At 36.1% G+C, this 18,582-nt stretch overlaps 1 protein-coding gene across 1 annotated transcript in view; it reads left to right on the top strand.

Moving 5' to 3' along the window:
• Positions 1–18,058, top strand: part of Gabrb1 (gamma-aminobutyric acid type A receptor subunit beta1) — a 366,236-nt gene extending 348,178 nt beyond the window's left edge. The window contains exon 9 of the mRNA XM_074042317.1: positions 1,124–18,058. Coding sequence (XP_073898418.1) covers positions 1,124–1,468 — 345 coding nt within the window. The 3' untranslated portion in view covers positions 1,469–18,058. The remainder of the gene's footprint in view (positions 1–1,123) is intronic.
• Positions 18,059–18,582: the final 524 nt, after the last annotated feature.

Genomic DNA, 18,582 nt, shown 5'->3' with positions numbered 1-18,582 from the left:
AAGAAAACAGACCAACTTGATTAACATAAAAGGAGGAGCAAAAATGTTTGAGACAAAGCAAATCCTATATATTTAATCCCAAATTGGGCGATCATTTGTTTAATTTTTGATAATTTACCTAACCTTTTTGAGCTTATTTCACCATCTGCTGAGCTGAGATAATAATATTATGTATTTCTTAGTGCTAGTGTGAGAAATAACTGAGATAAATTATACAATAGGATTAACCAATATAATTAATGACAAAAATAATAGCTCCATAAATTAAAAAGGCAATAGATGTGCAAGTTTGGAACAGGAATCGCTGGAATGGCAGGAAGCAACAACGAGCAATGGTGGAGAATCAAAAGTTCAAGTATAGGCAGGCATATCCTTGGACCTATTCATTCCATTTCTGGCAGTTTAGCCTGAGGAAATAGTTATGGACATGTTCAACAATTTAACTAAAAGTTGTTCCTTCCAGACTTGTTGATAAAACTATAGAAGTAAAACAAGTCTTAACATCTAACAACAGATTGATTTAATTATGATTCATCCATGTAAGTTATTAATAAAAAGATGTCACAGAAGAATATCTGTTAACATGGAAAGAGGACGAGGCTGTATTAATAACTGACAAGAGTGGATTTGCAAAGCAAAATATTTGTATTTGTAAATACACATGAACAAAAAAAGACTGGAAGTTTAGCAAGATATTAATGATTGTGAAGGTGCATTGTGAATTTTTACTTTTTATTTTTTCTAGTTTTATTCCCATGTACCACTTGTATTCAACAAGAAGAAATCACACACACACATAAACAAACACACCAATGTTTTGTGATTGGGGACATATGACACTTACATACATGGCCGGATAGCTTGCAAGATAGATGATTGACAGATATAGATAGATGGATCGATTGGTAAGTAGGTGATGATAGATGATGATAGATGGATGGATAGATAGATAGATTAGATAGATAGATTAGATAGATAGAAAGAAAACCTCCATGTCCAGGAGAAGCAGAGAGCCAGCTCTCCATAGAGAAGGAATAATGAGTCCGTGGGGGCATAGAACAGGCTAAAAATGACAAGCCAACATCCTGGCAGTTGTGTCTAAACTTGTCCTTTCTGCCATCAGGTCGACCCCCATGGCAACATTCTCCTCAGCACCCTGGAAATAAGGAACGAGACAAGTGGCACCGAAGTACTCACGAGCGTGAGCGACCCCAAGGCCACCATGTACTCATACGACAGCGCCAGCATCCAGTACCGCAAGCCGCTGAGCAGCCGCGAGGGCTACGGGCGCGCCCTGGACCGACACGGGGTGCCCAGCAAGGGGCGCATCCGCAGGCGCGCCTCCCAGCTCAAAGTCAAAATCCCCGACTTGACTGACGTGAACTCCATAGACAAGTGGTCCCGAATGTTTTTTCCCATCACCTTTTCTCTTTTTAACGTCGTCTATTGGCTTTATTATGTACACTAAGTTTTGTCTAATGGTTCGATTTAGACTATTTTCCTCTTCTCTTGTTTTTTTTTTTTTTTAACTCCACAGGTCCCCAACAGAGATACTGCTGTTTTTTTGGGTAAGAGATTCAGCCATCCAATTGGTTTTAAGTCTCGCATATCAATTTTATTACTGCACCATATTTACTTCAAAAAAATATTTTTCCAGTCTACTGTGGTCCAGGTTATTAGCTCTTTAAGAGCTCTATTAATTGCCATGTTTACAAACACAAAGAAAGAAGTTAGGTAGGTCTTTAGCTGTCTCTCCTAGTTGTCCTGGATTTTGTTGAATTATTTTTTAAATGAAAAGAGGACCTCACCGTCCACCTGCATTGCTTCCTGGGAAACTGTAACAATTTCTTGCTGCCAAAATACACACACACACACACACACACACACACACACACACTTTCCAGGATCTCAGAAGTAAAAACAAAGCCATTGACCAGTTACAGATTTCCAGGAAGGGGAAAGACCAAAAGGAGCCTAGAAAAGAAAGGAAAGTTCCACTCCACTCTGATTCCCCCAAGTCAGGGAAGATCTCCTCAGCTCCCTGGAAGAGGATGAAGAAATCAGCAAATGCTGACAAAGGTTATGTAAACTTAACCTGCCCTCTTCATCTATCCTTAGGCTGAGCATCCTTAGAAATGCTTCCTTCTCAGACTCCTGGGCAAATGCTCAATTGACATTAGAATCCAGCCTGGTCAAACTGGTAGTCATTGAGACCATTTTTCTTTTTCTTCTTGAGAATAAAAAGTTTGAGGAGCCAATGACCATTTTTCTTATTGTCCATTTCCGATGAGAAGACCTGAATTTACTTCACAAGCCTGAAATCCTTCTATTTGCTCCTCCACAGTGACAGAAAGGGGAGGAGAGGACTTTGAGGAAAGGGATGAGGTTCAGTTTTTGCCAAAGAAAAATATTGCCCTCTCCATGAATGAGGCAAGATTTATGTGCTGTGAAAGGGTGCCTGGGCAGTTATCTGAACTGCAAAATCTTAAATCAATGAGTGTGTATTTCTTAGCCTTCTAGAGAGCCATAGTTAATGGTGACAAGCTAGTCACACAGGTCTCCACTGGCACTTTATGACTCTACTGTCAGCTCTGCATTTCAAACTAGGAAGAGAATAATCCAGGAAATGCGACTCACCTATGTTGGTATACCATTCCTCCAAAGCCATTTCCATTTTAAGACCTTTGAAGGAGTAACACCACAGATAAAAACAATATTGGAAAAAGTACTGGGCCTTCTAACACTAAAATGGAAACCCCATGTACACTCATTATTCACCGTCATTCCTATTCTGCCTTATCTCTCTCTTGATTATTCTGGGTCATGGTTCTCACACCATCAGTGATGCAACACACAGTTCTAAATGTGCCCAACCAGTTACAGTTGAGATCTTTCCCATTTTCTGTCATTAAAATCTCATTTTTTTCAGTTTGAGTATGTGAAACTTGTATATGCTCTTTTTTTCAAGGTTGAGTAAGACCTAAATTGACCAAGCAATGATAAAGGTGATTAATTTCGCACCTAATCCTAGCATTTGAAACAAGGATTGAGGAAGTAATAGGATAATTGCCTCATTTGATGATCTGGATTTTTTTTCTAAAGCTATGTGGAAGATCTATGTGTAGAATAGTGTGAGTTGCTGGAAATTACAGTCATAACTGGAAAGATAAGACTGAATTCCTTCTGATGAGCTTAAGGGGAAATCAAGAGGAAAAGGGAACCCACAAATAGGTAAATAGGTATGGCTGGAGATTATATACATTAGTAAAAATTTAAAAATTCCTTTACCTAGAAAAATGATCTCAGTGGTTTCGAGAGTAATTGATAAGGTAATGGGGACCAAACTTTCATTTAGGTTTTTAGTGACACGAACACATTTCCTTGGTCAAGGTAACCCCCAGTCTGTGGGCATGAACTCATCTATTTAAAACACTGTTCAGTCTCTTGGTGAGATGCTTTGCCATTGTAGAATGCCCAAATGGAATGGAATGTAGTCATGCCAGTGATTGTTCAGTTAATACTCTCAGTGACCATCTAGGAACCACTGTGCAGCCATTTGTTTTAAAGACAGGAAGTGAAATTTTGGGTATAAGAGAATGAATCATTCTGATGTCAAAGCACTTTGGAAAGCTTTAAAGGATGAAATGCTAAATCAGAAAGGAAGTGTCTGTAACCCATGTCCCTTAACAAAATCATTTCTCTTTACATATCTGCTTAGATCATGTTTCTTGGAAAAGATTGAGGTAATTCGTATCTGCATTATTACTTTTATCTTGCCTCTAAAAATCTAAAGTGTTTCCTTGCTGATGTTTTAGATGTAATGCATCTTCTGAGAAAAAAAGTTTCAACTCTTGTGTCCTAACCCTTGTAAAATGTAAAATTATTTAGCCTGAATTTTCCCATTGGGCACAATATGGTAAGACATTTGGGTGGTAGAAGGATCATAGTCACCATTATGCAAATCCTATCAAATAACTCTGATTTTAGAGGCAAGGGAGCCAGAAGAATTGAGGAGCTGCCATGCTTGTGGTTACTGTTCTCTGTTCCTATTTCCTTCTTCTGGATACTTCCCAGACAAATCATTTCCTCCTTAGCCCCTATCCTGGCTGACTCCTCCCATTATAGACCAAACATGGCATGAGGAAAAAAAACCAGGCTCTTCTTTCTCAGTTGTCTCCCTTGACTTGCCCAAAATATTGTACACAAATCTTAAAAGTTTATGTAACACTCTTAAATACCCTCACACTGCTCCCCTATTCTTGAAAGATTCGTATTATTACATTATACAAGGGTTATTATTTTACTGCTATTGAGTTGTTTCCTTTTTGCCATGAAAATAGCCATAATCCCCTGCATTACTTAAGTGGCAGAAGAGACTAAAAATTACACAGATACACTCTTTTATGCCACAGTCACGTCCAGGGAACCCCATGTTCACAGTTCGTCAACTGTGACATAAATTGTGTTATAGACTCAACCTGTGTAGATCTACCAGATTATCCCATTATTCACTTGACATTCCTTCTAGTCATAATTCTTCCTCAGCTTAAAGTATCAGGTGTAAAGTGCATTACCCTTACCAACTTTGTGAGGCAAAGACCCAGGTAAAGACCTACTTTTGCTTGAATTAAACAGTATTTTCTCCATCCTCTATTGCCAGATAGAAAGAGCAGCTGGTTGGTACTTCTGCTAACTGAAAGATATGTGTTTTCATACATGTCATCTTTATTGAGCATTACAGTCAATGAAGAATCTCAAAAATGCAAACAGAAAAATATGGTGGGGAAAATAAACTTTGCTTAAAGAGTCCAAGGATAGGCTTTCCTTTAAAAAAATATTATGTACAATGCACAGAAATGTTGACTCAATTCCATCTTTCTAAAAATCAATGACTATTTTATAAATATTCATTTAGGAAAGAGCTCAATTACAATTTGCCAAGTTAAATAAAAAGGATACATGTATAATGCTTTTAGAAAGAAACAGTCTCCAAGGTTTCTTATGGAAAATTTCAAACAGTATCTTACCAAAGGGTAATGTGCCACCATTTTTTTCTGAAATAAATTATAATCATATATCCCAGGAGGGAGGAAAAAAGAATGTGCAAGCATTTGTTTATGTTGGTTCAATTCACAGTTACTGGGATAAAAAGAACAGAAAAAAATGTGTTTCCTGAAAACAAGCAGGCATCACAAAGGTAAATTTGTTAATGGAATGTAGACTACTATGTAAACTTCCTTGTAAATTCTGTACATAGTTTATTGAACTGTACCTTGTGGCGTGGTGGTCCTCAGCTTTGGGTGGATGTTTGAAAAACCTAAGCATTGTAAATAATGTAAGCTTATAAAGCATTTGCTTTTACTCATGAAGTGAAATGACTAGTGATTTGGGCCCAAACCAGAATCTTTTCAGCTCTTGATCTTTCTCTACCATTTTGTGTGTACACTTGTGTAACTCTGCTCTAAGCCATAACCAGGTGTCTGTGATCACTGCCTCATGCCCTTACCCCACTGAAAGGGACAGCCCAGGAGCAGTGCACCAGCAGAAACAGGAACTGGGGCAAGAAGCTCTTTGAACTGTTATGAAGCATAGATGTGTTGTTATCAGTCATTTGTGGCCATTAATATCTTTAAATACTGAATTATCCATGCTGTTGAGGGGGTCTGGAATGGAAGAGATACTCAAAATCCATCAGTGATTCAAAGCTTCAGTTGACCCTTTAGCGTCTTTAGCGTCTAACTTCTCTTCCACTATGTTTCCTAGAACTTCTAAGGGATGGATGGGTCTGATCAGGGTAGACAGTCAAATGTCCAAAGAATAGGAAGGAGCAAAAGAAGAGAATAGTAAATGGTCTTGATAACACTAACTAGCTGGTTCATTACTGAAAGATCTAGAGATAATGATGTCTTTACTTTTTAAAGAGAAAGAGAAATTGGGATAAACTGGGAATTAAAATGAAGATTTTTCAGCTAGGGGTAGGAAAACATGTGATATGCGCTGGCTAAGCTTAAAGAAGGTATGGTGATTAAAAGTACTCAAAAGTATTCACCCATACACCCCAAGTGTTGGTATTCCCGAAAAATTCTTCAGAGTTCTGGGATATTATGCCATGAGATGTGTTTCCATGCAAATTGGCATCCCAAGAGAGGCTGGTCCTGCCTATAGAAATTTAGAATATACAAGAAATTGGGGAAAGACTATTTTCTTAGTAATGCATTAGAAGGAACACATTACTTTCTTACCTTGAGGTAAGAAAGGAGCAAGGTGGAACGTTTTATTGCCAGCATTATAAGCACCAGAAAAGTATACATGGGGAGCCATCATTGTGAGATCATTTGCTTCCAAAATGTGTCCACTAGGGTGTGCTATCAACTGAATAAGAAAAGTTCTTTCTTTGAACCGGGTCAGTCAAGTTCTAGGTCCAGAACACACTGTGCACACTCTAACCAAGCTTCTTTTAGAAAGCTGATATCAACTAAACTAAAAGAAAACTTAAATTGTTAGAGGCTGTAATTCCACATTAAAGCTTTTGAAAGAAATTCTTTTGAATAAAACAATTGCAAACCAAAAAATACTAAGTTCTTATAAGGATAAGGATGAAGAATTTTGTGTTTGTCCTAATTTCTCCTAGAGCAAGAATTTCCTATTCAAATTGAAAAGGTCTGACAGTTGTTTATGGGTTTTACTTTTGTTTCCTTTTATTCTTTGCCTACTATAAAGTCCTTGGTATGTCAAGAGATTCACAACCATTCCTGATTGGCCCTGAGATCCCTTGTGTATCCTGGACTTATCTCAAAGGCTTCATTGAGAATTCAAGGTGGAGAAATAAGGGATATTCCTGAACCAGTTGGGAAGGATTACCATTCTCCTGAACAAATCTACCTGTACTTTCTGTTCTGTAGACAATCAAAACAATCAATAAAAGAGAGGCCAAATAAATTACTATTTTGCCTTAGGTGTACAGGGTCACTGATTCATTAGTTTAGAACAGTCCCATTATTGCTACCTGGCTCTTGCTTTTTCCTCTGTTTCCCTTTGAAGAAAAACAGGGAAGAGAAGACATTCCCCAATATATTTTTATATGTGCAAATTATTAAAATATGATGTGTGTGTGCATTTTGCAATTTGGACTTTTGTAAAATAGGTTACTTCTTCTGTCTTCCTTCCTTCCTGACTGTACCTGCCTCATGTTTAATCCAATGGAATTGATTCCTTTGTTTTTCCTCTTTCTCATTTTCAACCTCATAAGCTACCTTGCCCATAAACAGCTGAATGCTTCAACTTCTTTGTACTTTTATATTGTATTTCTTCAATATAATTCAAAATCAATGAATTGTAATAATTTTCTCAGTTCCTACTCCTATTGCCTTTCAAAGGTCTTTGGAGGTAAGCCGTTTACTCTCAGCAGCCTCCTCTGAACTGCCTTGGGTTATTTTTATTTTCTGCTTTCCTGTTCCTTATGTAAAGAGAACATGTGTTTACATAAACTTCTCTCTCCATGCTTATTTCATAACATAGTGGAAATAAAAATCATTAGCTCAAACCTATGGAAATTTATACTATCTATACCTAATTTTTCCTTTAGAATTGAAATGTGGTAAATTCATACTGTATTAGTTCTTCATAAAACTTATCTATTCATGCCCTCCTTCAGTACTAATTATACACCATTTGAAAATTTATTATTCCTCCCAAAAGGGCTTATCATTCAAGCAATGCATCACTGGTCACAGACTATCCATTAGGAAATTAACTCATGTCATCCTTTTCATACCCTCTTGCTATTACAGAGTTCTACTTCTTGTGTATCTCTTTACCTACTCACCCTCGGCCTTCTAGAAGATGTTAAATAGAGTTGATAATTGGACAAGCCACAATGCAAACTAGCTAATTGCCACCATAAAATTATGTAGAATACCTATTTCCTTTAGACAGTATTTCTATAGATTTAGAGAACAGAGTTCCCTAAACATATACCAAACAACATGCAGTATAACTTTGAAAGGTTAACAAGAAGGAGCTGCATGGTGGATAGAGAGATATAACGAATAGGTGGCACCTTACAACTAGGATTGAGGATGTGTTTTCGTGCTGCAACTGCCACTAGCCTGTATGTGGTTCTGGACATGCCACCAGATAACTTCGAAGATCTCTTCCACAACTAAGTTTCAAAGTTAATTTTAGAAAGGTCCGTTTATATGGGAGTTTAACAGAACGATGCAGGAACACTGTGGCTTCTGCTAATGTAGCCCTGCCAATTTATTAATAATCCTCATAGCATGTCTTTGAGAGTAAGCCATTTGGTGTCAAGTGAATCGAGTTCAATACTTGTTCATATTCCTTTAAAGATATATTGAATATACACAGTTATGTGGGCAAGTGGCAAAAATTATTTTACTATTTTTATCATGTTCTATAACATAGGACTTAAAAAGCGCCTCAGATAAAATATATCAATGTGATCTGGTCTCTATTTTAAATCTCTGGAAGATATAGAAGTCCTTAAGTCGTTCTCTATAATTCAGTCAAGTAAAAGCCATGAAACTCTCTTTAGTGGATTGAAAAACCAACTTTCAGACAGTGTATTGGATCAAATGTTGTTGCTGTGCTCTCCCTAGTCCTTAACCCCACTATTGTCTGTGTTCTGAAAATGTAATGGCAGATATGATTTAGGTGGAAAAGATTCCCAATCTTTAGAAAGATTATCCACCTTCTTTGTCTCCCTACCTCCTCCCATGTCCCCACTTCACCAGTTAAATCTGCCAAATATTTTAGGTATATCCAATGAAAGTTTACAAATTATGATTAGCCTATATGTCTATTTATATTCTTCAAGCATGCATCCTCACTATTCCAGTCTTTGAACATGGTCATAGACCATGGTTTCTGCAAACAGATGTTAACTAACATTTTCTCTCTTTTTTAAGATACCTTCCAAGTCAAAACTTCCATAATTCTCCTGAGAACCTCCTGACCACTCAAAATTGTTAGGACAATGCCTAGAAATTCCTCCCTTCTGTTGTAGACCAGTCTATAAATGGGGCAGCCTCTTTGAAAAATTGACGATCATTCTGCCACTGAACCTCAAGCATACTTCAAAGACTATTGGTCCAACCACCTCATTGCATTTACGTTTATACTCACCACTCATCTTAAAGCAGTGAGTCAATTGATTTCTTTTTCTGGTTTCCCATTGTTTTTAAGCCTAGAAATAGATTTATATTTAATGGTATCATTTTGAAGAAAAATACTCTTAAGCCTTTTAATTCTGACAAAGTTATATACAGTTAAGATTCATTTGGAGCAAGTAACAAAAGTTGCAACTAAAAGCAACTTTTATAATCAAAATGTTATTATCCCATATAACAATAAACTCAGAGGTGAGATAGTTTCTGGATTGGCTATTTCAATAGTTTCAATAGTACAATAATGATGTCATCAAGGACTAAGCCCTTCCGTAACACATTCTTTCCTCCTCTGCATGTTCTAAGCACCAACTACATTCACAGAATGTCTACACCATACACACACACACACACACACACACACACACTCATATTGAGAGGCAGAAACAGGGATAAGTCCTTCCTTGGATCTCTTTTTAAGGGCAAAAATCTCTTTCTTTAACTTGCCCCAAGCAGCCTTCCCTTTTGTTCCTTTGGCCAGGGTTGAATGCATATGTGTATGTGTATGTGTATGTGTGTGTATGTGTATGTGTGTATGTGTATATGTGTACATCCATTCCTGAACCAGACACTGAGAAGAGAAATGGAATTATGATTTTTTCACAACACCGATTGCTAGAGCTGCCTAACGTCAGAAAAAAAATTAAAAAAAGAAAGAAGAATGCTTTTTGGGTAGACAACCAACAGTAACTGTCACACATTGGTTTAAAGTATCAGAAAACTCTTTCCCACACATCATTTAATGATTTGATCTTCACTACAACCTTATGAAATTATGACAACAATACCAATGTCAGGAAATAGCCACTCAAGTAGGTGAAATGATTTACTCAAGATCTGATAGCCAGTTATGATAAAGTTAGTATTCATTCCAAATTTTCTTGACTCCAAAGACAAAATTTCCACCCTGCCACACTGCCTTGATTTAATCCTTTTTACTTTGATGGTTCAGTTTTTGGGTAGTCCAAAGATAAAAGGAGAGTTGGAGGGAAGAAGACAGTTCCCACTCCCAACAGCTAGACAACGTGCTCAGTAGACATTTTGTGTCCAGATTAGTTTTTTTCCCTTTCCACCTTCCCCCTAACCAACATCAAAACTTTTCATTATTTTCTTGAGAACAAGTATAGAAGAAAAGCTTGCACAATGTGCCCCAGTTCTTTTAGGTTCACATTATTATTAGGGGACCATATGACCAGTTTGCCTAAGATAATCCCAATGTGTAATGATTAATGGAGGTCAAAATGTCCATTTGAATAATAAATTATATGGCCATTGTAATTATGAAGTTTCAGTAATCTGAATGAGTCTAAATTAATACCAATAAATTGAGTACTAACAAATTGAAAAAAATGTCTTAGTTCCTTGTGAATGACTTGTTATGACTGATCACAGTCTCTCCATCGTTCTCTTCACCATACTTCTCATTATTCTCCTTCATTAGCTTCAAGCAAGAATAGGGCTTCCTAACCCTTCACTCCAATAGCTGCACATTATCCCAAAATGTTCTTATTGCTTGCTTGAAGTTTTATGTTTTATTTCCACTGCTCATTCTTCCTAGCCCCACCCCCAATAGTGACTAGGGAATCAAATCACCACAACCAAAAATCTATCTGTATACATCCCTTCTTCTATTTTCACTCCTGCTAGCATGCCCTCAATTCTTACAGCCACTTTGTCCATAAAAATGCTTTTCTGTTATTTCTAGTAGTTTTTGTAAGTAAGTATTCTCTCTCTAAACAAAGTACAAAGTCCTTAAGAGTAAACATACCATTTACTAATTCTTTTGTATTGTCCAAAGTATCTATTGCTATGCCAATGGTAGAGTGTACATATGCTGTTCTAATGACCTTCAATAGTAAATTCAACAGTACAGAATAACATTTCCATAACAGACAATATTTTGGGATTACAGATAATAACTTGTGGGACAGGTAACTTCTACAGTCTCCCCCAAGTTATTTTTGTCCCATGGAGTCTATGCCTACAACCTCTCAATGATAAGTTACAATTGAACAGTTACACCTCACTGGTGTCATGCAGAATGCTCACTGAAATTTTTTTCCACTGTGTATGACTAATCAAACCGAATCCTTATAACATGACCATTATTGATCCTATCATTTCTAGCAGAACTGAATTTTCCATCCTAATTACTACCTCTTTTTCTTGATGGAAAAAGAAATTTTACATGGCTTAATTTTCTCCTTGTTTATCCATATTTGCCTTATTAAAAGCCCACTGAATCTAAGCTCTATAGGGTGCTTATTCTTGAAGTTGAGACTATACTGTATTATCAATGGAACATTCTAATGTGAATTCTAAGAGTATACTTCAAAAAGGTATTGCATGCCAAACTCTATTTCTGCCAGGCTATAAATAGAAGGTTCAGAACTATCCAAGATGGATAGACATCTTAACATTCATCACTGCTTCTCAAGGCAAAGTTTTCAAAAGTGAAATGTTCTTTATGGGGCAATTCCTTTCAATTACTAACATTCCTGTTGTCCTGTTATGTATAGTATTTATTTATTTGCATAAAAGAAATATATAATTTGCAAACCTTATCTCAGGGTGGAACCAGTCACCCTAGCTTTACTAGATAACTTACTTTTCTACATATATTCCCTAAATATATTGAATTACGGTGTGTCTCCTTTTGCTTTCTTTTTTTTTTTAACTCATTGTTGATCTGCTTCCTACAGCTTTTTAAAATTCTCAATGGATAAAGCTTGACTAGGTTTTGTGAAAGTGCCTCAAGACATTTTTAGAGAAGTCCAGTGATCATTCTAACTCACTGCAATGTCATGAAAAACAGAACCATATACGCAAAGAGCCTCTCATATTCAGAACATCCACAAATTTTCTAAGGGAATGCTTATGATTCTACACACATATTCAACTGTGTTGCCCAACTCTGTATTTTAAATAAATGCCATGTGGCATTATTACAAGGTCAAGACTGCTTGAGGTTTTTGGCAATTCCCAACATAAATGCTTACAGGGACCAAAACTTTTTACATTTTTTTAGATACGTTTTTGTTTTTGACCACCAGCCAGCATTTTGTGACATTGTGATGGAGACCTAGTGGCTAATGTGATATAATGTTGGCATGTTATTTGAAAGGTTAATGAAGGTGAAAATCAGAGAGTTTAATATTGTTTAAATTCAAATACGACTATTTTTGACAGAAAAGCATCTGAGCTGAGGCTGGCTTGCTTGAAAAACTCCCTGTCTGCTCATCATCTCTAAATAATCATTTCACTCCTCTCAATTTTCCCAAGGGGAATAAACCTGAGGCAAAGACCTTTACATGGTGAACCTGGAGGTTTAAGAAAGCAAGACTCATTAAGCTTAAGAATAGAAAATTACTATCCTGCCAGCAATGGAACACCTCTTTGGCTACCACTTCACCTAAAACTTGATTGAATCCAAAAATTAGCCAAACTTGCCAAAACTGTCATTTGCTATTTTAGTTCATAATATCATGTACTAAATAGTTGCAGGTTTCAAAAGCAGGTGCTATTATGGACATACAGAAAGAAACACATACCTTCTGTTGCCCTCAAAATCCGTTATGCTAAACTCACCAAATATATCAGAGCATGTTAAGTGTTTTCTCCCTTGTGTTTTTAAGTCTCCAACAATCAATTTTGCTATCTTCCCTCCTAAATGTGATTTAGCTAACTCATATCCTGATTGGTATTACACAGTTATTATAAATAAAGGTATTCTTTTATCTCATTTTACAGAAGGCAGAACTTTGTTGCAAAGAAATATGAACAATGTTTTAATGCTCTTCTGCTCTGGCCGTAAGCATTTTTTTTTTTTACATAAGCAGGCAGTACTTTTGTATACCTAGAAGGGACCATTAAAGAAGCTAAATGGCAAGAAAGAGTATACTTTCTGGAAACCTGTACAAATTTTTTTAATGAAATAGACAAGTTTTAACAAATACCAAGAAAGGAAAAGACGGACTCCTTACTTTTATAATTAAAGTTTTCTATTTTGTATCAACATATGCTGCATTTTCTGATTGAAATTGCCATTCTGTCTAATGGTACTAGTGATTTTCTGTAGTCGCCTTTTACATTCAAAACCAAACTTTCATACAATAACTGCTTATTCGTCTCCTTTCTGTTAAGGGGGTTTGACTAAAATAGCCTAACCATTTCATTAATTCTTTTTTATGTGCTTGAAGTATGAGGTATTATGCTTTTATTTTCTCAAAAGCTTTCTGTGAACAAAACCCATGAAGCCTGTGATTGATACAAATGAAAGAAGACATAGATTTCCCTCTAAGCAGTGAATTAATGGATAAGGACCTGTTAAGTGGCCTCTGATTCCTGACCCTTTTCCCCTTCATGGCCTTTTTTCTATCCTTAAATCATTCATTGAGTAATTGTGCATTTCCTTGCAAAATACAAAATCAATTTACATGCAATCAGGTATGGACACAAGAGATGCTTGTGCTCTCGATTTCAGGACTCACAGATACCCTCACAGTCACAGGACTGTCACTCCCTCAGTATATTGTTAACCGTGTGGCTTTGCTATAGACCATGTTGTTGTCTGCTTTGGTACTAAAAAATGTTAAATGCTGCAGCAAATGAAAGACAGACAACACATTTGAAAGGCTGGTGTCAGAAAACATCAGCTGTACTTATAGAAGAAATTGTGCAGCTTCTGAAATGTAGTTTATTGCTGTAAATATGTACAGTTTACATTAGCTTGTTTATTTCAAAGACACAAATAAAATTTTTTAATTACAATGCTTACATACAAAAAGCTTACTTTGTACTATTTTAAAACATGCAGTTTTCAGGCATACATTCTTATAATCCTTAAAAATGCTTAAATTTCTGAACCATCATTTGAAAGGTTTTATTATAAAATTTAATACAAAGCTTAATCCCATTATGTGAAAGAAATTATTTGTAGGATTACTCAACAAATGCTGGGGGCGGTGTGGAATGCCAGCACTTTTCCAGTTCTTTTTTGTACCACTTTGATTTTTTTTTAGTATTCTTTTAAGAAACATGCTTTACAAACATTTGAACAAATGTTTATATATTAGAGGAAAAAAATGAAGAAATGAACAGTCTCCTTGTATTAAAAAATGATGTGTAAAACTAAATAGCATCCATTTGTGAGGCGCCTAATGTCAAATTTCTCTTAAAATCTCCACTGTAAATATGAATATTACAGTTGGTCCATTTGTCAGTCTTTCCTCATTTGAAGACCTCCAACTTCCAAACTCACTTTCTCTCTTCAGAAAGAGTATGTTGATAATAAAATAATGAGCAGGCTAAAGGTGTGAAGTTCATTTATCCGTTCATTGGCGTTTAATAGAATAGCTTTCCAAAAAGTCTAAATTCCAGCCTACGGACAACATTAACATTCATCTAACAAAATAACTGCAAATCACCACTTTATGAGCTGAGCTCCAGCGTGCAGAGATATTTGTGACATTCAGTATTAGCAAATATTTCCAGAAGACTATGCTGTCCAGTGGGAGAAGTAAATGGCCACTGATTTTATTTAAATTAGAAAAGGTATATATATATATATATATATACACACACACACATATATACACATATATATACACACACATATATATATATTTATAATATGTTTAGGATTTGCTACGTATGAAACCTAAGATAGATGCTTAGCATTAATTAAACAAAAGAAAAAAAAACTGTTTACTAATTCAGCAAGCAGTTAAAGAGTAATCATGCAAGAACAATAGAAAAGGCAGGCCAAAAGGGAATCACTGTTTCCAAAGAGGGGAAAGAAAAGTTCAAGATATTTATAAGAATATAAAAATATCCAATAAGGTTAAATTCTCCATGTCTGGTGTCCAACTAAAAATATACCTGGCATGCAAAGAAAAACAAAGACAGGATCCATCAGGAGAACAACCAATCAAAACTACATTAGTGTTAAAATTAAGAGATTGGAAAGTTATCATAACTATATGCTGTATGGTGAAAAATTAGAGATTTGAAAGATACTTACAAAAAAAGATGAGTATGAACTTCTAGAGAAAAAAAATTCCGTAGCTGAGAAAGAAAAACATTTGAATATTTGAAATAGAAAAATACTGGATTTGATGGTGCATTAGTCAATGCAGAAAAAATAACTCATCTTAAAGATATAAGAATAAGCACTCTCCAAAATAAAACACAGATAAAAATAATTTACAAAAAGGAAGTGTATCAGTCAGCCATTGAGAACTTCAGTCTAAATATATATGTAATTGGAGTCTCTGAAATAGGAGAGGGTAGAAGGAATAGGGAAAATATTCAGAAATAATGACTGAAAAATTAACAAATTTAATGAAAACTATAAATCTATGGATCCAAGAAAAAAACAAACTGCAGACACAAAAAACTTAAAGAAAATTTTTATTGCCAATGCATGACAATAAAAATTGCATATAACAAGTGATAAAAGAAAATTTAAATAGTAAAGATGTGATAAAGAGAAATAAAATAAAGAGAAATAAAAATAAGAATGTTAGCTTTCTTATCTGAAATACATTATAAACCCTAAAGCAAGGATATCCTAAAATTCATATGGAAATGCAAAAGACGTAAAATATCCAAAACAAGTTTGGAAAGGAACAAAGTTGGACGGCAACCACCACCAGATTGCAAGACATCAAAGCTACAGTGATCACGACAGCATGGTATAAGCTATCAAGCTAAACAAACATCTGGAGTAAAACAGAGTTTTAGATACATATATGTATGTATGTATATATTTATATGGACAGCTGATTTTTGACAAAGGCATAAACAGTGCAAAAAAAGATCATCTTTCCAATGAATGAGACTGAAACAATTTATATGCCAAAAGTCAATTTTGACCTACACCTTATGCCACATTTAAAATGTAACACAAAACGGAAAATAGACCTAAATGTAAAAATTAAACTATAACATTTCTGAAAGAAAGCATAGGATATAGTCTTTTTTAATGTGAGTTAGACAATGATTTTTTAAATATGATCCCAAACCCTTAACTCACAAAGGAATTGAGCAACCTCACCTCATCAACATTTACAACTTCAGTTTGGAGCAGGAGATGAACTCAGTAGTAGAGTGCTTGCCTAGCATGCTCAAGCCCTGGCCTAGATCCTCAGCACTGTGTGTGTGACAGCTGGGAGTGGGTGGGCAGATGACACTTCAGCTCCTCAGAGGACACAGTTGAGAAAAAAAAGAGACAACCTACAGGTTGGGAGAAAATAAAGCACTGGTGTCCAAAACAAGAATGCTTAAAGAATCAGCAATAAGCAAACAATCTAATTAAAACTAAGCAAAAGTTCTGAAAAGACACCTCACTGAAGAAAGACATACAGATAGAAAATATTCATATGAAAAGCTCAACATGCAAATTAAAACAAGAATGAGACACCACTGCATCTCCACGTAGATACAACTGTAGAACAGCTCCATCCAAGATACTGACGACACCAAAGACTTCTGAGAATGCACAGCAATACCAATTCTCACTCACTGATGCTAGAAATGCAAAGTGAAGTGACATCAGCAAAACGGCTGAGCAGGAAGCCTGACTCATCTTCTTCATCCCCACCATCAAGGAGATGCCAAGACGACAATACACAGAGAAATTCCCTTTGTGAGCAATCCAAAGAACTAACTTGGAAATATTCAGGCCTTGGGTAAGAACAAAACTAGCATTCTCAGCAGGATAATTTGTGACACTCCCTTGCTACAGCCTATCCACCCAGCTCAGTGTGGATCCAACGGAAGGAAATCCCCTGACATGGCTTTCCCAGGAAAGGAAAGGTTGGGACCTAAGTCCAACGTTATAGCTTTTCATGGGACTGCCTACATGACAGGTTTCTGCCTCACAGGGCTGACAGGCCAGGGCATATTCTACATGCCATGGGCCTGCTGAGAACAGAAAAGATGAAACTGCTTTCTGCTGCTCTAGAGGCCCAAGAACAGAAGAGGCTACAACAGCTCACTAGCCTCCCCTAGGTGGAAGAGAAGAGTGGAGCATGTGTCCAATGTTCTGGTTTTCAGGACTGCTCAGGTGATTTGTCTCTTGACGGACTTAGAGCACGGAGTACTTCAGAAGTCTGAGGGCTGATGGTAAAGAGAGTGAGGCAAATTGCAGCAGCTACAGAGAACCTGCAATACCACACTCAGACACTAGAGGGAACAAGAGATTGAGTACCTAATAAAAGAAACCCATAAATCACCTTTAATTGGGAATTTACGTAAGACAACACATACACAGAAAGATATTAAACAATGATAAAAGGTTCAACTCTCCAGGAAGATATGACAATTATAAGTATATGTGTATCTAACATGACAGCACTCAAATATATAAATCAAACATAGAACTGAAGGGTAAACAGCAACACAATTAATAGATTTCAATACCCCTATTTTCAATGATGTACAGAACATCCAGACAGATCAATAGTGAAGTAGAAGATGTGATCAACACTAAAGACTAAACAGACCCTAAAAATATATACAGAACATTCTACCCAACAGAATACATATTCTCCTCACCAACACATAGAACGTTCTCTAGGACAGATCACACAGTAGGTCACAAAACAAGCTTTAACAAATTTTTTAAGATGAAAATCACAGTCCAAGGCCAACCCCAGGCAAAAGTGGGACCCTATCTGAAAAATAACTAAGAAATCTTAGTGATCTTGTAGATCAAGAAGTAGAGCACAAGGCACCTGAGTTCAAATCCCAAACCTCAGTATTGCAAAAAGAGAGAGAGAGAGAAACTATTTGGCTATTTGTTGAACATAGTCTTAAAATATGGTCCAGCAACCACACTGCTAAGTATTTCTCAAATAATCTGAATACCTGTATCCACATCAAAATTTACCTAGGAATGTTTACAGCAACTTTATTCACAATTGCCAAAAAGAGAAAGCAGTCAATGTCCTTCAGTAGGTGCATGGCTAATACATAAATACAGAGGAATGTTATTCAGATTTTAAAAGCAATGAACTACCATGAAAAGATGCAGAGGAAACCTAAGCACATACTGTTCTGTGAAAGAAGCCAGTGTGAAAAAACTACATACTATAGGATTCCAATTGTGACATTCTGGGAATGGCAACACTAAACAGGTATTTTGAAAAACCAGTGGTTGTAAGAGGCTCGCATGAAGATAGAGAGGGATGAATAGGTGAAACTAAGGCATTTTTATGGTGTTGAACTATGCTTGATAAGTGACAATATGCATTTGTCCAAAGTGATAGAACTGTACTGTACAACACAGGTATATAAGTTTTAAAAATCATTTAGCAATTGAGGGATCCTAGAAAGTTATACAGACTGTGGCAAAAAAAAAAAAAATTCTAACTGTATTACAAATGTATAAAAC

Source organism: Castor canadensis, chromosome 9 (assembly GCF_047511655.1).
Source record: "Castor canadensis chromosome 9, mCasCan1.hap1v2, whole genome shotgun sequence".
In the NCBI taxonomy this organism is placed as follows: domain Eukaryota; kingdom Metazoa; phylum Chordata; class Mammalia; order Rodentia; family Castoridae; genus Castor; species Castor canadensis.
This window is presented reverse-complemented; position numbering and strand designations above follow the sequence as displayed.